This window comes from Podarcis muralis, chromosome 16 (genome assembly GCF_964188315.1).
Source record: "Podarcis muralis chromosome 16, rPodMur119.hap1.1, whole genome shotgun sequence".
NCBI classification, from domain to species: domain Eukaryota; kingdom Metazoa; phylum Chordata; class Lepidosauria; order Squamata; family Lacertidae; genus Podarcis; species Podarcis muralis.
In genome coordinates this window covers 9,911,665-9,931,908 of record NC_135670.1, presented here as the reverse complement: position 1 = coordinate 9,931,908, position 20,244 = coordinate 9,911,665, and the positions used below count along the sequence as shown (strand labels likewise).

The 20,244-nt window shown below is 47.0% G+C and overlaps 1 protein-coding gene across 1 annotated transcript in view; it reads left to right on the top strand.

The window, feature by feature from the left end:
* LOC114586752 (lysosomal acid glucosylceramidase-like) overlaps positions 1-14,900 on the top strand; it is a 38,441-nt gene extending 23,541 nt beyond the window's left edge. Inside the window, exons 4-11 of the mRNA XM_077920009.1 lie at positions 2,109-2,255; positions 4,666-4,799; positions 5,788-5,960; positions 7,627-7,864; positions 9,737-9,964; positions 10,801-10,964; positions 12,319-12,444; positions 13,393-14,900. Coding sequence (XP_077776135.1) covers positions 2,109-2,255; positions 4,666-4,799; positions 5,788-5,960; positions 7,627-7,864; positions 9,737-9,964; positions 10,801-10,964; positions 12,319-12,444; positions 13,393-13,495 — 1,313 coding nt within the window. The 3' untranslated portion in view covers positions 13,496-14,900. The remainder of the gene's footprint in view (positions 1-2,108; positions 2,256-4,665; positions 4,800-5,787; positions 5,961-7,626; positions 7,865-9,736; positions 9,965-10,800; positions 10,965-12,318; positions 12,445-13,392) is intronic.
* Positions 14,901-20,244: the final 5,344 nt, after the last annotated feature.

Genomic DNA, 20,244 nt, shown 5'->3' with positions numbered 1-20,244 from the left:
TTGTTTGTTTTTCTTTCTCATTTATTGCTTCCCATAAAACTTTACTATTAAAATACATAAAAATAATTACACAAATCTAGAGGGGGAAATGCCTGTTGTCTTTGTCTATGGAATTTTCTTGGCAGGGATACTGGAGTGGCTTGCCGGTTCCTGCTCCAGGTGGATCACGTTTGGTCAAAACTCTCCACTATGACCTGTCCATCTTGGGTGGCCCTGCATGGCATAGCTCATAGCTTCTCTGAGTTATTCAAGCCCCTTCACCACGGCAAGGCAGTGATCCATGAAGGGGTTTATGGAAGTGATGTATGGAAGTGAGAGCTGGACCATAAAGAAGGCTGATCGCCGAAGAATTGATGCTTTTGAATTCTGGTGCTGGAGGAGACTCTTGAGAGTCCCATGGACTGCAAGAAGATCAAACCTATCCATTCTGAAGGAAATCAGCCCTGAGTGCTCAGTGGAAGGACAGATCCTGAAGCTGAGGCTCCGATACTTTGGCCACCTCATGAGAAGAGAAGACTCCCTGGAAAAGACCCTGATGTTGGGAAAGATGGAGGGCACAAGGAGAAGGGGACGACAGAGGACAAGATGGTTGGATAGTGTTCTTGAAGCTACCAGCATGAGTTTGACCAAACTGCGGGAGGCAGTGGAAGACAGGAGTGCCTGGCGTGCTCTGGTCCATGGGGTCACGAAGAGTCGGACACGACTAAACGAATAAACAACAAAGAGGAGAAAATCTAAAATATTCTATCCTATTTCCCCCCCTGCATTATTAAATCTCTCTGTATAGTGATTTGTCTTCCCCCAAATTAAGATGACATTGACATGAAGATGACACTGGCCCACTTTGCATACAGCCTTGAATATTTGCTTTATGAACAACAGCTGCACTTTCACATGAACAAGCAGCATTCGTTGGAACTTCCTGGAGAAATGAGCCTGGCTCCCTCCTTTTGGCCGGCAGGTCAAGGCTTCCTTGACCCAAGAGGCTTTGGGGAAGTGACGGCTTTGCATGAAAGCGCTGGTGACTTTTTGGAGTCCTCTGGGTGTGAGAGAATCAGAGAGTTGGGATAGTTTGTAAGCTAGGGTGGGGGAATGCTATCAATAAGTCAGAAATTAAGTAGTCATAACAAAAGAAAAAGAAAAACCCTATGTAAAAACCACATGGAAAAATTTTCTGCTCTCTGGTGCCATCTGCTGTTGCATGTTTATGACGCATTCAAAGCGTTGTTTCTTGACTTATGGAGCTGAGTCCAGAGAGTAGATAGGATAAAGGTAAAGGTAAAGGTACCCCTGCCCGTACGGGCCAGTCTTGCCAGACTCTGGGGTTGTGCGCCCATCTCACTCAAGAGGCCGGGGGCCAGCGCTGTCCGGAGACACTTCCGGGTCACGTGGCCAGCGTGACGAAGCTGCATCTGGCGAGCCAGCGCAGCACACGGAAACGCCGTTTACCTTCCCGCTAGTAAGCGGTCCCTATTTATCTACTTGCACCCGGGGGTGCTTTCGAACTGCTAGGTTGGCAGGCGCTGGGACCGAGCAACGGGAGCGCACCCCGCTGCGGGGATTCGAACCGCCGACCTTTCGATCGGCAAGCCCTAGGTGCTGAGGCTTTTACCCACAGCGCCACCCGCGTCCCTAGTAGATAGGATAGCCATCTTCAAATATCTAAAGGGCTGCCGCGTGGAAGATGAAGCAGGCTTGTTTTCTCCTGCTCAGAAGGGTAGCACTCAAACCAATGACTTCAGGTTACAAGAAAGGAGATTTCGAGTAAACATCAGGAAGAACTTTCTGACAGCAAGAGCTGTTTGACAGTGGAACAGACTCCCTCGGGAGGTGATGGACTCTCCTTCCTTGGAGGTTTTCAAGCAGAGGTTAGATAGCCATCTGTCATAGATGCTTTAGTTGAGATTTCTGCATTGGACTAGATTTCCCTTGGGGTTTCCTTCCTAATCTACAATTCTATAAGCCTGGCTAAGCACGAATGTTTTCAAATTCCCTTGGAAAGGTAATCATGATGGCATGCCAGGGAGCCAACACTGAAAAGGCCCTGGTGGATGTCTCACTCCTGCTGAAAGCACACCCTTCTCTCCTTCTGTATTTCTGCTGCTCAGCCCTGGTCCTGGTTCTGGAGGTGGCCCAGCGGTACCAAATCATCAAAGGCTTTGGGGGCTCCATCACTGACTCGGTTGGCATAAATGTCTACTCTCTGACACCAGAAACCCAGGACAATCTGCTACGTTCCTACTTCTCAGATGAAGGTAAGGGCTCAGGGACTGGTGGGTGGAGTGGGTTGGGGCAATCAGCCCTTGGGGAGACCAGGGAAAGGGCTGGATCCATCTAGCAGTGACCAGGTCTTTGGGTCTGCGGCTACATTGTCAACAGCTAAGGATCCAGACCTGATTCCTGGCTCTGAGCTGGGGGGATCAGAGGGGCCGTGGAGCCCAGGATGGTGGGCAGAAGTCCATTGAACCAGAGTCAGCAGCAACAATTCCCTTAGAACAGGGGTCTGCAACCCGTGGCTCCGGAGCCGCATGTGGCTCTTTTACATCTTTGCCGCGGCTCCGGGGCGGATACTAGCGAGGGGAGGAGGCGCATTGTGCGCCCCGACACTCCTCACTGTGGCGGGCGCTGTACTGGCTGTGACGTCGCATGGGGGCGGTGCGTGCGTTAGTCACGCACCGTCCCGACGTCACCTTCCCGCCTGCTGTCAGATCGCGGCTCCGGAGATATATTTGTTTTAAATGTCGCAATGGTTTTGCGGCTCCCAGTTGTTGTTTTTTCTTCAGAAACGGGTCCAAGTGGCTCTTTTTGTCTTAAAGGTTGCAGACCCCTGCCTTAGAACTAGAAGTAGGAACCTCACGCTTTATATTTTTAATAAAAATCTCAAAGCGGTTTACAGCATATTAAATAAATCAAGCAATAAGACAATAGCTGGGTGATGTTTCCCCGGCCTCATGAGGAGCCTCTTCCGTAGGGCTGGTGAGTCTGGGCCTCGCCCCCTAGACCAGGTGGAAAAGACCTTGCAGGGAGTGGCCTTCACAGCCAGGCAATGTTCCTCCGGCCTCATGAATTAAGACCTTTAAAGGCCCCAAGCTCTTCAAAGCTTTTGGTGCCTTCCATATATATCTAACTCAAAATATAGACAACAATAAATTGTAGTATAGGGTTTTTTTTATTTTTCAAAACAAAACAGACAGTAAGATGGGGAATAATTTTTTTTATACTTCCACTTTATATTCTTTAAAAATTCTGCTTTTTATAATTGCAAAGTCTTTGATCGATCCTAATGTAACACATCTGCTTCTATACTTAGTATAGAGGCATCCAGCCTGTCTTGTTGCATAGTAGTTCTGCTGGAATTTTTTGGTGCGCTCCAGCTGAGAAAATGAATGCTCAGCAGTGCAATCTGTGACCGTTAATGTTAATGGAAAATTTACGTGGTGCCCCCTTTCCCTCGATGCCCTAAGCATGTGCCTATTTTGCTTAATCCAGCCCCAGAGATCAGAGGCTCTGCATGCAGAAGGCTGAGTCCCCAGCATTTCTACTTGGGTAGAAGGGCTGAGAGAGATCCTGGAAGAGTGGCTGCTGATTGGAGTAGACCAGGGAAGCTGTGGTCCTCCAGATGTTGCAGAACTACAACTCCCATCAGCCCTGCCCATTGGCCATGCTGGCTGGGGGTTGGTGAGAGCTGGAGTCCAGCAGCTTCCAGCAGACCCTCAGTCAAAAAGAAAAAGAAAATATACTGGATTGATACAAAAAACTTAAAACATGTATATTATCAAGACATTGCCTACTCTAAACAGAGCTTTAAAAGTACCTTAATATACATGTTAAGACATTAAACAATAAAATTTATAAGCTAAAATTATCACATGACCACTAATATATTAAAAATAATGTTAATTAATACAATATGCAATTATATTTGGAGTTTGGTGATAAAGATAGAATATACAGGTGAAACTCGGAAAATTAGAATATCGTGGAAAAGTTCATTTATTTCAGTAATTCAACTTAAAAGGTGAAACTAATATGTGAGATATACTCATGACATGCAAAGGGAGATATGTCAAGCCTTTATTTGTTATAATTGATCATGGCGTACAGCTGATGAAAACCCCAAATTAACAATCTCAGAAAATTAGAATATTAAATGAAATCAGCAAAACAAGGATTGCAAATAGACCAATATTGGACCTCGCTTTGCATGTCATGAGTCTATCTCATATATTAGTTTCACCTTTTAAGTTGAATTACTGAAATAAAGCTCACTGGAAGGACAGATCCTGAAGCTGAGGCTCCAATACTTTGGCCACCTCATGAGAAGAGAAGTCTCCCTGAGAAAGACCCTGATGTTGGGAAAGATGGAGGGCACAAGGAGAAGCGGACGACAGAGGACGAGAAGGTTTGATAGTGTTCTCGAAGCTACTAGCAAGAGTTTGACCAAACTGTGGGAGGCAGTGGAAGACAGAAGTGCCTGGCGTGCTCTGGTCCATGGGGTCACGAAGAGTCGGACACGACTAAACAACAACAATAACTGAAATAAATGAACTTTTCCACGCTATTCTAATTTTCTGAGTTTTACCTGTAGCTTGATGCAGCACTCAGCTCGATGGATCGGTGCTCTGACTTGGTATAAGGTGGTCTTCTCTCCCTCCACACCTGCAGGAATCGAGTACAACCTGTTGCGCATGCCCATGGCAAGCTGCGACTTCTCCGTGCGCCCTTACTCTTATGCCGACTCGCCGTACGACTTTGAGCTGAAGAACTTCAGCTTGGTTCACGAGGACATCAAACTGAAAGTGAGTGGGGCGGCCGCGGAGGTGGCGGGGGGGTGGCAGGCAGGGGGTGGCGGCTGCAGCCTTCCTCCCTTGTGGGCAGAGGCCTGTGTCGTTTATCTTGCTTAATTTATATTCTTCTTTGGCGATCCCTTGTAGCCGAGTAAGATTGTCTTCCATAAACACGGTTTTAACAGTGAGTCCGCAAGTGACTGTGGAGGCCAGTTCTGGATCCACACGTCCTTCCACAGTGGGGACATAGGTTCCCGGGCGGGAGTTGATCATGGTGAGGGTTTGCCAAGCGTGCCTTCCTCTTAGCACATTTCTCCTTTTCGTCCTGAGTTTGAGCGTCTTCAGAACCTACAACACCATTGGCAAAGGCTGTTCTCCAACTGGAGCACTCGCAGGCCAGTGTTTCCCAGTTGTTGGTGTTTATTTAATTTATATCAGGTGTGGGGAACATCTTTGGCCTTCCAGGTGTTGCTGAAATTCAGCTCGTATTGTCCCTGGGTGTGAGGTCCAGTGGGCCACCATCTCCCTCGATGACCTTTATTTTTCAGATACGGCGGCCAATGTTGATAAAATCAATTCCCTGCTGCCTAGTTTAAACAAACCGGTTATGTTTAACACAGCGAAGTTTGCAGTAAATGCTTCTCAACTCAGGAAAACCCAAGAGTCCTGTCTGGTGCCCTAAGTTTTCTGCCATTTGTGGATTATAATGTTTGCATCATATGTGCTATCTTATGTTTTTGAGACCCGGCGTTTCTTTCTTTCTTTGTTTTTCGCTATAACCTGTATTTGGTTTGAGCAGTAGAACTTGATGATGATGGTGATTATATGGCAACATCCCGAAAAATGGTTTTGAAAGGATTTGCTCTAGAATATGCAGAGGCGTCCTTCCGGCCTTGAGCTGTAATCAAACGAGTTGCACCTTTTGAAGGAATAACCGGAGCTTCAGCTCCTTTTGTCTGAAATCTTCCTCACCGGCTCCTTGCTCTCTTTCTCCCCACAGATCCCCCTCGTTCACCGTGCCAAGGCTATGTCTAAGAAACCCTTATCCCTTATGGCCAGCCCCTGGTCCTCTCCGCTTTGGATGAAAACCAGCAATGCGTGGAAAGGGAAGGGGTCCCTCAAAGGGCAGGCGGGAGACCGCTACCACAAGGCGTGGGCCAACTATTTTGTCAGGTAAAATCGGTATTAGCGGAGGGAAGGGACCGAAGATGAGAGAGAGAGCGTGGACAGCGGCGTAGCTAGCCGATCGGGTGCCTGGTGCGGGGATGTGTCCTGCCGCCGGTGGCAGGGCGATCCGTGCCCATGCGGACAGGGCGAGCCTCTCCGCCGCCTCCACCTCAGCTGTAGGGCGGCTGAGGGAGAGGCGGTAGGCAGACGCAAGTCCCTCGCTGCCTTTTCAGGAAGCGCAGAACCTGCAGGCGCCTAAGCCACCACGTCACTCCTACAAAGTTTCATGAGCCCAATTTTTTAAAAACTCATTTTGTTGTCGTCCCCCCCCCCCCCCAGTGATGACACCCGGGGCGGGCTGCACCCCCCCTTCCTCCACCACTGAGTGTGGATTCATGGTGCTGGACTCTGGGAGACCAGGATTCACATCCCCACTGGGAAGGCTTGGCCCAGTCGCTGAGTCTCTCAGTCTGACCGACCTTGTTGTGAGGATGAATGTACGAAGCTGCCTCGTGCTAAGCCAAAGCCCTTGGCTATCTAGTCCGGAGGCTGCCAGCCATGGCATGTGTGCGAGGGCCTTCATTGGCCAGGGGCTGTGAGCTTTCATTTAAACACACACACACACACAGAGTAGTCGCTAGGCCTGGTAGAAAGAAAGAAAGAAAGAAAGAAAGAAAGAAAGAAAGAAAGAAAGAAAGAAAGAAAGAAGAAAGAACAGCCACGTACTACCCATCTACGTGGACGTGGGTGGCGCTGTGGGTTAAACCACAGAGCCTAGGACTTGTGATCAGAAAGTTGGTAGTTCGAATCCCCATGATTGGGTGAGCTCCCGTTGCTCGGTCCCTGCTCCTGCCAACCTAGCAGTTTGAAAGCACGTCAAAGTGCAAGTAGATAAATAGGTACCGCTCTGGTGGGAAGGTAAACGGTGTTTCCGTGCGCTGCTCTGGTTCGCCAGAAGCGGCTTAGTCATGCTGGCCACATGACCTGGAAAAACTGTTTGCGGACAAACGCCGGCTCCCTTGGCCTGTAAAGCAAGATGAGCGCCGCAACCCCAGAGTCGGCCACGACTGGACCTAATGGTCAGGGATCCCTTTACCTTTACCTTACCCATCTATGTAGTTTTTGTGAGTTGGGCCAGCCTGGCTGTTGCCTCCTGTCAGCAATCTTAGCCATTGTGGCTGCTGGCCATTTGCAGCCTTCTTGAATTGACCTAATCCTCTTTTAAAGCCATCTAGGTTGGTGGCCGGTCACTGCCTGGTGTACGAGCAAGCTCCATCATTTGCCCTGCGTGAATAAGTCCTTTTATTTATCTCTCCTCAAACCTCCAGCTTTCAACCTTCATTGAACGTCCACAAGTTCTTCTGATAGGAAGGAGGGAGAAAAGCTTTTCTCTGCCCACTTACCCCATGCCAGGTGTAAATAAACTTCTGTCTTTTCTCCAAACGAAAAGGTCCCAAACAATTGCTTCATCCTCGTTTCCGTTACCCATTCCCCCCCCCCCCGAACCTTTTCCAACCCTACAGTATTGTTTCTGAGGCGACCAGAACCGAACACGGCATTCCAAAGGCAGCCACACCACAGATTTATATCTTAGTATGGTTGCTTAGAATCGAAGGTTTCAAGGCAGTCCTGCTTAAAGCAACAGGTATATTCCCCCCCGTCCCCCTGCCAGGTTCCTGGAGGAGTACGCCAAGCGGAATGTGACCTTCTGGGCGGTGACGGCGGAAAATGAACCTAGCGCGGGGCTTCTGGAAAACTACCCCTTCCAGTGCCTGGGCTTCACAGCTGAGCAGCAGCGGGACTTTATTGCTTTGGATCTGGGCCCTGCCCTGGCAAACAGCTCCTACAAGGATATCCGGCTCATAATCCTGGATGACAACCGCATACATTTGCCTAGCTGGGCCAAAGTGGTGAGTACCGCACGGTGTTTTATTTGAAAAAAGGAGGTGCCAGTAAGCTCCCTCCCCCATAGCTGTCAACTTACAGATTTGAAAATAAGGGACCAGCAGCCTCGAAAATAAGGGATCAGCAGCCAAAATAAGGGATTTTCAGAGCACAGGTATGTTCAGCTTCTGAGCCCCTCCAAGCCAAAGGCAGAAAGCCCAGCCAGCAGCCAAGCGAAGCCTCAAGCGGTGGTTCCCACAGCGCAGCAACCCGGCAAAGGGGATGCAGCAAGGTAAACCACCGTCAACTCTCCGCTGGGAAGCGCTGAGCAAAGGCGAGTCCCCAGGCAACGCGGCTGATTTAATTGGCACAAGGCATGCAAGCTCCACCCCCCAGTCGTTCTTAGGCTCCTTATTGGGTGAACAACGCAGCCAAGCAACACAGTTGGAGCCTCCCTCCTCCCTGGCCGGCAGGGAGGGAGGGAGAGGGGCTGCTTCCTTTGAAACCCGGGAAATTTAAGGGACATCATCAATAAGGGACAGCAGCGGGACATGGCGCTGGGATAAGGGACTGTCCCGCCATATAAGGGACGCTTGACAGCTATGCCCTCCCCTGCCTGCCCCCCCCCCCCGCCACTGCTGCTTTCGGCCCACTGGAGGCGTTTTGGTGTGAAAGTGGCACTGCTAGAGCTACCGGACTTGATCTCCTTCCGCAGGGCCTGTAAGACAGAGCTATTCCGCCTGGACTTCAATTTGAATTAGCCTGATCCTCCGTTCCCTTTTCCCTTTCCTTTTTTTTATGAAGAAACCCTTCTGGGACCCCACATTTAAACTGTTCCCTGGTCTCCTTGCTGGCCCTAGTAGGACCAACTTGGCCAGTTAGCCCTGGTGATCATTTGATGTTTACTGACTGGGTTCCCCCCCCCAAAAAAAAATTACCCTGAAATTTTGAATTTTATTGACTGCATTATGTGTTTTTATGTTGTTTTTAAGTCGCATTTTAATCATTGTTTTATATTTGCTGTTAGCCGCCCTGAGCCCGGTTTTGAAACCGGGAAGGGCGGGGTATAAATAAAATATAATAATAATAATAATAATAATAATAATAATAATAATAATTGTTGTTGTTTTCCCTTATTTCCTTGCCGTGTGAGCCGCTCTAGCCAGGCCACTTTGTTGTAGACTTGCATTGGTGGATCACACCAAAGCGCCACCTTGTGGTAGAGGAGGACAGCTTTGCTCGACCACAAAGCAGCGCGGTTAGAGCGGCCGGCACGTCAAGCAAAGGAAGAAAAAGAAGAGCCAGCTGCTCTAGCCGTGCCACTTTGTGGTAGAGCAAAGCAGTCCTCCTCTACCACAATGTGGCGGGGCTAGAGCGGCCCACACGTTAAGGAAAGGGGGGGGGGGAGATATGTACCGTATTGGCCTGAATATAAGCCACATTTTCCCCACCCTCCCTCCCAAATTCTGACTGTGAAAAGTTAAAGTGCGGCTTATATTCGCAACCTTATGTTGCCAGCAAAGCTCCCCCAGGAAGCAGCCCGGGTATTATTTTCTTTTTCATTTCTCCCCTTCAATTTTGAAGGTGCGGCTTATTTGTGGGTGCGGCTTATATTTGGGCCAATACGGTACTTGAACATGTTTTTGAATGTGATTCTCCCTTGCATAATAATAATAATAATAATAATAATAATAATAATAATAATTTATATGTTTTTAAATGATTTTTTCCCCTGCAGGATTTTTTAAAAAAATTGAATTAATATGCTGCCCTTCTTCCCCTACAAAGGTTGGCAGTAATCAGAGGCGCCAACGGAAATTGCGGGTTGCCGGACGTGACGTCCTGACGTTACTGTTCCCTTTCTTTCCCCCTGATGCTTCTTTCTCTTCTTCTGCTAGGTGCTAAGCGGAGACAGCCCGGCTCACCGTTACGTCCACGGCATTGGCGTCCACTGGTACCTGGACTTCATTGCGCCCATCGCCAGCACAGTAGGAATCACCCAGAAGCTCTTCCCGGATTACTTCATTATCTCCACCGAAGCCTGCGCTGGGTCACACTTTTGGGAGAGGGACGTGGTCCTCGGCTCCTGGGATCGGGGGAACCAGTACAGCCGCAACATCTTGGCGGTAGGACCTGTGGTGGCCGGGGTGGGGGGTGGGGTGGTTTGGGCCTCCCTGGCTCCTTCTCTCCTCTCCCCTCCAGTTGGCAGTGCATGAGACTCTTGATCTAAGGGTTGTGAGTTCCAGCCTCACGTGGGGCAAAAGATTCCTGCATTGCAGCGGTTTGGCTTAGATAATACAGTGGTGCCTCGCAAGACAAAATTAATCCGTTCCGCGAGTCTCTTCGTCTTGCGGTTTTTTCGTCTTGCGAAGCATGGCTATTAGCGGCTTAGCGGCTATTAGCGGCTTAGCGGCTATTAACGGCTTAGCGGCTTTAAAAAAAAGGAAACAAACTCGCAAGAACTCGCAAGACGTTTCATCTTGCGAAGCAAGCCCATAGGGAAATTCGTCTTGCGGAACGACTCAAAAAACGGAAAACCCTTTCGTCTAGCGAGTTTTTCGTCTTGCAAGGCATTCATCTTGCGAGGCATCACTGTAATAATAATAATAATAATAATAATAATAAATTTTATTTATATCCCGCCCTCCCCAGCTGAAGCCGGGCTCAGGGCGGCTAACAACAATAAAAAAACAACATTCTAAAATCATTTCATTCTAAAATCAATTCAAATCAAATTGATGGCAACCATTGGGCTAGAGTTCTGTGAAGATTACCAAAGGAGGGAGTCAGGCTGTGCCCTGGCCAAAGGCCTGGTGCAACAGCTCTGTCTTGCAGGCCCTGCGGGAAGATGTCAAGTCCCGCAGGGCCCTAGTCTCTTTGTGACAGAGCGTTCCACCAGATCGGAGCCACAGATGACCCTTCTGACTCTTTGCAGTTAAAACCTAGCAGCTTCTCCTTACAGAACCTTAACCAACACGTCACGGGCTGGATCGACTGGAACCTGGCCTTGGATCTGGAAGGCGGACCCAACTGGGTCAAGAACTTTGTGGACAGCCCCATCATCGTGGATGCGGGCAACGATATTTTCTATAAGCAGCCGATGTTCTACCACATGGGTCACTTCAGGTAAGATGATGAGGCCTGGAGCTGGTGTGTTTGCTGCCCCTGTGGTGTACTGGTTAGAGGCCTGGCCTGGGTCCTGGGTTCAAATCACCCAACCAGCGCTTACTGGATTACCTATCAGACTATCATTCTTATACAAAATCACGTGCAGGCTTTGAGATAGGAGCAACAGAAGAACGTAGAGAATGGACTTTGGGAGCTTAGAAAATAAATATAGATGTGTTTGAATGCAGCTACTAAGGGGGTATAATAAAAAATTACCAGGGAAGGGGCGACAGGAAGTCAAGAAGAAAATGTGTAACAACAACAAAATGATACCGTATTGGCTCGATTACAAGCCGCACCCGCAAATAAGCCGCGTCTTTAAAATTCAAGGGCGGGGGGAGAGAAAAAGACAATACCTGAATATAAGCTGCTCCCTTAAAATTGGAGAGGAAAAGAAAAGAAAATTAAATTCAGGGAATAAAATAGCGGTTTTATTTTACCATATGCCATATATCTAGTACAGTGGTACCTCGGGTTACATATGCTCCAGGTTACATACGCTTCAGGTTACAGGCTCCGCTAACCCAGAAATAGTGCTTCAGATTAAGAACTTTGCTTCAGGATGAGAACAGAAATCGTGCTCCGGCGGCACAGTGGCAGCGGGAGGCCCCATTAGCTAAAGTGGTGCTTCAGGTTAAGAACAGTTTCAGGTTACGTACGGACCTCCGGAACGAATTAAGTACTTAACCCGAGGTACCACTGTATTTGGAAAACAGTAGCTAAAACCGCAAATTGCTATTCCGCAGGCACTCACACCTGCAAATGGCAAATGTAGAAGAGAATCCTCCGGTTGCTAGAGAGGACCCACCAGTGGGTTAAACACCTGTACGTAGCACCATAAATGCAAATAAAAAATCAATACTGCACTGTAAAATATGGGGAAAGCAATGGATGACATTAGAATTAATTGCACAACAGTCTCAAGCTCGCAAATTGGCAATAAAACATTTCTTTGTTCCATATTACTTTATGTCTGTTTTAGCAGCCATATCGTAAAAGCCACTTTTTGTAAGGTCGCGAATTTAAGCCACACTTTAAATTTTCACGGTTGGAATTTTTTTTTGGGGGGGGGAAGTTCGGCTTATATTCAGGCCAAGACGGTATGTATGATTGGAATTATGAATTATTACATAATCTGGAAGGTTTAATAAAAGATTTAATAAAAAAATCATTACCAAAATAATAATAATAATAAATCCCCAACGCTTACCACAAGGCCAGGCTTTCCTGATCTTGCTCTGATGAGGAACTCCCTGGCTGAGACCTGGCAGTTATCAGACTCTCTGTCTCCTCTCTCTTTCTCTCTGCACAGCAAATTTATTCCGGAAGGCTCCCAGCGCATCGGGCTGAGTGTGGTGCAGAAAGGCATCGGGTGCAGCCTGGAGCACGTGGCTGTACTTCGCCCTGACGGAGCTGCCGTGGTTGTTGTTCTTAACCGGTGAGTGTTGGGCACTTGGGTTGAAGGCACAGGGCAGATCTTGCAAGCAGGGAACTGAGAGAGGGAGACAAGCCAGTGGAAGAGTACAGTCATACCTCGGGTTATAGCCGCTTCAGGTTGCGTTTTTTCAGGTTGCGGACCGCTGAAACCTGGAAATACCGGAATGGGTTACTTCCTGGTTTCGGCAGTTGTTCATGCGTAGAAGCGCTAAATCACACTTTGCGCATGCGTAGAAGTGCCGAATCACAACCCAGTCGTGCGCAGATGCAGGTTGCGAACGCTGCGGGTTGCGAAAATGCAACCCACACGGATCACTTTTGCAACCCGCAGCGTCCACTATAAAAGCAAAGAGAGAAACGGCACAGTGGTGTAGCAGTCTGGCACCGCAGGGGAGTCTAGCCTGATAGGTGAGCTGTTCAGAAAGCACAGTTGACCATATCATGTCAATCCAAGCTTTTTTAAAAAGATAGGTCAGCCATATTCTTCCAGAGCAGTCTTGTTTTTCAGCACGTGCTACTAATGAACACTCATTCTGATCTGTATGCAGGGAGAAGAAACGTAATCAAAGTTACAAAACATAGGAGCAGTACAGAGACTGTTTCCCCCCTGCCCCCCCCAAAATAGAGATTAGATAATGCAGAAAAGTAAAAACATTTTTTAAAAAACCAGTCAAATCCTCTTAAGCTAATTTCAAGGCTTCTGAGAGCAGTCTATTTCAGCCATGAAATGTTCGGGGGAATGTGTTGTTGTTGTTGTTGTTTAAAAAAATCCTCCTCAATGTTAATAATGAGAGGGAGGGAGACCCATCTCACCAGGGAGATTCCACTTAGAGGGAGCCACCACCTAGAAGGCCCTGTCATTGTTCAAGACCAACCCATGCAGTCCTGTTACGAAGTATTGTTTATTCCTCCTCTCACGTTCTGAATTTGCTTCCTTCCCCCTACTCAGCTCCGGGTTCAATGTCCCCTTTGCCATTTCCGACCTGAACGGCCTTATTCTGACCGAAATCCCCGCCAACTCCATCCAGACTTATCTGTGGAAGCGCCAGTGAGCCCAGCGCTCAGGATTTCACCCCCCCCCCAGACTCGGAAAACTGTGAGCTTCTTCAGCACGATGCACAATGATACCCAGGCCTGGTTTGAGGCCTGCCTTGCTTCCTCTCAGATCCAAGTGGGCCTTCTTGGTGGATCTACTACTGACCGGGCCTGGTTCGGGATCTACCTCATTAACTTGCACTTAAAGCGGATTTAAGTGGCGACGCTTTTGTTTCTGCCGCACATTTGAAATGAGCCAGACTGCTGGGAGGCCTGAAGGAAACGACCGGAAATTTGTTCTTTTGCTCAGCGCAAGAAGAGAAAGCACTCTGAGCATGAGCGCACCCAGATTGAATAAAATAGAATAAAATGAAATGAAGAAGGCCCCGCTGGATGGGTGCCCAGATTTGAAAGGGGAACAACGTGTTCTCTTTGCCTGCTGCTTAGGAGCCTGTTGTTGTTGTTGTTGTTGTGTTATGTGTGATTCTTTTTCTCGTCGGGCTTCCGGCATTAAAAGAGATCCCACTTGGGTGGCATGCATATCTGTGGTATGATAAGGTCAAAGCACATAAAGCATTTAAAAACCATATTGTCAGGAAAGCATTGTTTAATGTCTGGATGAGATATAAGGATTTACTTGAAAATAAAACCCCAAGGTGGTTGTCACCGATGGAAGCGAAGGCTCAGAAAAAGCTCAATATGGAGGCCAAATGGCCGAAATATTGGGAAATTCTGGAACAAGAGGGAGATAAATTGAAATTGCAGAGCTTTGAAAAACTAAAAAATAAAGTGCGAGATTGGTTTCATTATTATCAAATAATGGAGGCATACAATGCGGATAAGAAAATTGGCTTCCAGGTGGAAAAATCAAAATTGGAAACAGAACTGTTAGATCCCAAAACTAAGACTTTGTCAAAGATGTATAACTTGCTGTTGAAATGGAATACTCAGGATGAAACGGTGAAATCTGCTATGATTAAGTGGGCACAAGATGTTGGACATAACATTATGATGGCTGACTGGGAATAGTTATGGACCACAGGTATGAAGTTCACGGCATGTAATGCCTTAAGAGAGAATATTATGAAAATGATATGACATGACACCATGTACATGACACCAGTCAAGCTTGCAAAAATCTATCATTTGCCCGATAATAAGTGTTGGAAATGTAAAGAAACTGAAGGTACATTCTTTCACCTTTGGTGGACGTGCCCAAGGATTAAGGCTTTCTGGGAGATGATCTATAACGAAATGAAAAAGGTATTTAAATATACCTTCCTGAAGAAACCAGAGGCCTTTCTCCTGGGCATCGTCAGCCAATTGGTGCCAAAGAAGGATAGAACTTTCTTTATGTATGCTACAACAGCAGCAAGAATACTTATTGCAAAGTATTGGAAGACACAAGATTTACCCACACTGGAAGAATGGCAGATGAAGGTGATATGGAACTGGCGGAAATGACTGGCAGAATCCGAGACCAGGGAGAAGAGTCGGTGGAAGAAGATTGGAAGAAATTCAAAGACTATCTACAGAAATACTGCAAAATTAATGAATGTTAGAATGATGTTGGAATGAAGTTAAGTGGTTTTAGCAGCAATGTTATAAAGCTGTATGTAAAAATGGATTGTTAATAGATGTGAATTTTAAGTAATAATATATTAAGATAAAGGATTAAGATAAAAACAAAGAGGGAAAGGATTTGCTGAATTAACTAACTGAACTGGAATGCAAAAAAGGGAGGTGTGAGGAGGTCAGGGAAACAAGTAAATGAAAGACAAGATATGGAAAGACTGATTTGTTTTTAATTGTTATTCTATTTTTTCTGCTTTTTGTATTTTCTTTTTTCTTTTTCTTATCTTTTTCGTATTATTGTAATTTTGTTTGAAACTTTAATAAATATTATCTTTAAAAAAAAGAGAGAGATCCCACTTGGCCACGTTGCCTGCTCTGTGTTTCTTCCTCATATCCACAAGGCACCCCCAAGTGTACCTATATCCTCGGGGATCCCCCAGTTAGACTCATTGGAAGGGATCCTAAGGGTCATCTCATTAGAAGGGATCCTAAGGGTCATCTAGTCCAACCCCGCCCTATCGCGACACACGGTCCCCCATCCAATTGGAAACCATACCAGTCCCTGCTTAGCTTTGAAAATGTGCTCGCAGTTTTAGCACTGCACCACTTTGGGTCTGTTTTAACCTCTGTGGGTACTTCCAGGCATTAGACAGTTCGGTAGCACTCAGCCATTGCTGTTCTGCTTCCACCACAAGTGGAATCGCAACTCTGCTTTCGGGTTTCTGAAATCCCAAGTTAAGTTTCTGGTCACTTCCACACCCGTGCATTTAAAGCACAACACTCCCCACACCCTTTTCTACAACTCCCAGATTCTTTCAGGGAATCCATGGCTATAAATGTGCTTTAAATATATGGTGAGGATGTGCCCCAGCCTTTTCCTCAGACCCGAACGTTGACATAAGGGGGCATGATTTTCATTGGGACCAAAAGCGGCCTAGGACCCACGTATCTACGGGACCGCTTCTCCTGGTATGCCCCACAGAGGACCTTAAGATCCACAAATGACAACATTTTGGAGGTCCCAAGTCGCAAGGTGGTTAGATTGGTCTCAACTATAGGGCCAGGGCCTTTTCAGTACTGGCCCCGACTTGGTGGAACGCTCTGTCACAAGAGACTAGGGCCCTGCGGGACCTGACATCTTTCCGCAGGGTCTGCAAGACAGAGCTGTTCCGCCTGGCCTTTGGTTTGGACTCAGTCTGACTGTTATGTTTCCCTCCCCTTATTGTTATGATCTATGGGCTACTATTAAAAGGAGGCTGCATTTTAAATTGTATTTTAACCTGTATTTTAAATTGGTTCCCCCCCCCCCATTATGTTTTTACTGTAATTGTACCAGTGTTAGCTGCCCTGAGCCCGCCTCTGGCCGGGGAGGGCGGGGTATAAGTAAAATGTATTATTATTATTATTATTATTATTATTATTATTATTATTAGTGGGTGTGTTTAAGGTGGAAGGTGGTGGACTCTCCTTTATTTGATGGCTTTAAGCAGAAGTCAGATGGCCAACTGCCTGGGCTTCTTCAGCTGTGATTTGTGCATTGCAGGGGGTTGGACTAGATGACCCTTGGGGTCCCATCCACGCCTATGATTCTATGAAATACTTCTCCTCACTTGATGCACTCTCAGTCATTAGTCCTGCCCCTCCACTGCAGTTTAGAGGGGGTGGTGTTGTGGTCTAAACCACTCAGCCTCTTGGGCTTGCCGATCAGAATTTCGGCCGTTCGAATCCCTGCGACGGGGTGAGCTCCCGTTCCTCGGTCCCAGCTCCTGCCAACCTAGCAGTTTGAAAGCACACCAGTGCAAGTAGATAAATAGGTACCACTCCGGTGGGAAGGTAAATGGCGTTTCCGTGCACTGCTCTGGTTTTGCCAGAAACGGCTTAGTCATGCTGGCCACATGACCCGGAAAAACTTGTCTGCAGAAAAACGCTGGCTCTCTCGGCCTGTAAAGCGAGATGAGCGCTGCAATCCCAGAGTCGTTCGCGACTGGACTTAACCATCAGGTTTACCTTTAAGAAAAGAAATGGATATAACGACAATGCTGTTTTGGAAGGGGTTAAAGTCACAGAGTAATAATAATAAATAATAATATGATCAAAGTATGACTCCACAATAATTGCCCAGTGTGGAAGCAGTCTCCCTCATCTTTCCTAAATATAAAAATTGCCTAGTTTACTCACTAGATGGGGCTGGAATTTGTCATAGTGCTGGGAGTTTTTCTCTCTGTACCTGTCTTGCTGGATAGAGACAACTAAGTCTTGCGTTACTTCTGGACAGACATGTACAGTGGTACCTCGGGTTAAGAACTTAATTCGTTCCAGAGGTCCGTTCTTAACCTGAAACTGTTCTTAACCTGAAGCACCACTTTAACTAATGGGGTCTCTCGCTGCTGCTGCGTGATTTCTGTTCTCATCCTGAAGCAAAGTTTTTAACCCGAGGTACTATTTCTGGGTTAGCGGAGTCTGTAACCTGAAGTGTCTGTAACTGGAGGTACCACTGTACTCTGAGCCTTTCATGACATCCCTCATTTCCATCTCTCAGTTTGCATCCTTTGGCCTGCATTAAAAAACAAACAAACGAAACATTCAAACCTCGGTTTTCAAACGTCTCAGCTGCCGAACGTTTTGGAAGCCAAATGCCGAAAACCCGGAAGTGAATGCTTACTTTTTTACTTTTTTTTATTATTTTACAACAAGAGAACTTGACAGGCATTACTTTAATCAGGATGTAGCCTTTAACCAGTTCATCACCAGAAAATAAAAGAACAAATGCATGTGTATTGTTTAAAAGAAGTGAATGCTTACGTTTTCGAATGCACCTTGGAAGTTGAACGGCTTTCAAGGTGTGTTTTTCATTATTTTCCCATTCACTTTGCAGCCAGCCCTTTGATCCTCGGTTTTCGAGCGTTTCGGAAGTCAAACGGACTTCTAGAACGGATTACATTCGAAAACCGAGGTTCCGCTGTACTCTGTAATTTTAATTAGTTCAATTTCTTCTGGTTCTGCTCATTGGAAGGAGGCACGCAGTCACCCTTCTGAGATTACAGCAAGCATTGTCCCCAAACCTTTAAGCAGTCCTTTTTTCTGGGAGTACACAGGGGTACGCATACCCCTAAAGGTTGTGTGAATCTTTGTACTTTTGTCCATTTACTGTATTTATCTTTCCCGATTTGAACTATAAAATGGTGATTTTCTTGAGTCAAAATGAGAGTACCCCTAAACATTTTTTAAAGAAGAAAAGCACTGCCTTTGAAGCATTCCATCGCAACCATAATGACTAGAAACTTTTTTTAAAAGAAAGAAAGAAAGAAAAACAACCCGACTTCTCCACCAGTAGCACATTTTGTGTCTTTCCTTTGCTCCCGTGGAATTGTGATGTACACGCAGCTAAACCGACTAAAACTCAGCTATTACCTGATCTGTTGTGATGTCATGCGATTTTCACAAACACTGAAACTGCTGCACTGAGGAAGTTTTGTTTGTTTACTTCCTAATAATATTCACATTGGCTGGGCGATGGAGGAAAATTGTCTCCAGTTTCCTCCCTGCCCATCAGGCAGGAAGGCGGAACAGAGGGGAAACTGGGAAACTGGCCAGGAAGTCAAACCAGGAAGTCAAGCCCAGGTGAATTGCACCGCACCGTAGTTTTGGAACACACAGCTGTAATCTCTTACCCAGCCCTATTTTAATACATCACATATGATGCATATGCAGTGAGAACGCCACTTCCGCTCGCTTTTCCTACGCAATCAGCAACCTTATGCAGGCGGACAACAAACTGAGAAAACGTGGTGGGAATTAAAATAATGACGTGGGGACACGGGTGGCGCTGTGGGTAAAAGCCTCAGCGCCTAGGGCTTGCCGATCGAAAGGTCGGCGGTTCAAATCCCCGCGGCGGGGTGCGCTCCCGCTGCTCGGTCCCAGCGCCTGCCAACCTAGCAGTTCGAAAGCACCTCCGGGTGCAAGTAGATAAATAGGGACCGCTTACTAGTGGGAAGGTAAACGGCGTTTCCGTGTGAGGCTCTGGCTTGCCAGAGCAGCGATGTCACGCTGGCCACGTGACCTGGAAGTGTCTCCGGACAGCGCTGGCCCCCGGCCTCTTGAGTGAGATGGGCGCACAACCCTAGAGTCTGTCAAGACTGGCCCGTACAGGCAGGGGTACCTTTACCTTACTAGGAAAACAACAGAAGGTTGCCAGAGAGTGGGGAAACCACAGTTGGCTATCCCATCCACCATTACACTCGCCCTGGGAGACTGTTCAGGCGTCGTCGGAGAGCTGGAGCCAGAGCTTTAAAGTTGCAGAGTTTAAAACTGCACTGGAAACCATAGCCCAGGGGTCAGCAAACTTTTTCAGCAAGGGGCCGGTCCACTGTTCCTCAGACCTTGTGGGGGCTTGAACTATTATTTTGAAAAATATACATGAGCAAATTCCTATGCCCCACAAATAACCCAGAGATGCATTTTAAATAAAAGCACACATTCTTCTCACGTAAAAACACACTTGATTCCCGGACCGTCCGCTGGCCGGATTTAGAAGGCGATTGGGCTGGATCCGGCCCCTGGGCCTTAGTTTGCCTACTCATGCCATAGCCTGTGAGTACTCAGTGTGTCGGGATTTGGATGTGGGAAGCTAGTTTCAAAATACACAGTAATTTTCTGTCATCCAACAGTCATGAGTATATAGTCTGTCAAGTTGTGCTGTTGGCAACTGTAGTGAGAATCTCAGTTTGAAAAGCCGACTCATTGATTTGAGCAAGCTACCCAGGAGGTTATAAGGTTCATTTTAATTTTGATTGCATTTTAAACAGAGAATATGTTTATGCATGGTTCTATGTCTGGGCTAATAGGCATTCTGCCCTATTTACAATGGCCTCTGGCTAAAAGCAATAAATGTTTATCGGGTAGCAAATGATTCATGCAGCCTCTCGGCCTAGTCGACCTCACAGCCTTGTTGTGACTATAAAACTGAACAAGTCTTATACAGTGGTGCCCCGCAAGACGAATGCCTCGCAAGACGGAAAACCCGCTAGACGAAAGGGTTTTCCGTTTTGGAGGTGCTTCGCAAAACGAATTTCCTATGGGCTTGCTTCACAAGACGAAAATGTCTTGCGAGTTCCTGCAGGGTTCCCCCCCCCCTTTCCCCAAGCCGCTAAGCCGCTTATCAGCTGATCCGCTAAGCCGCTTAACAGCTGAT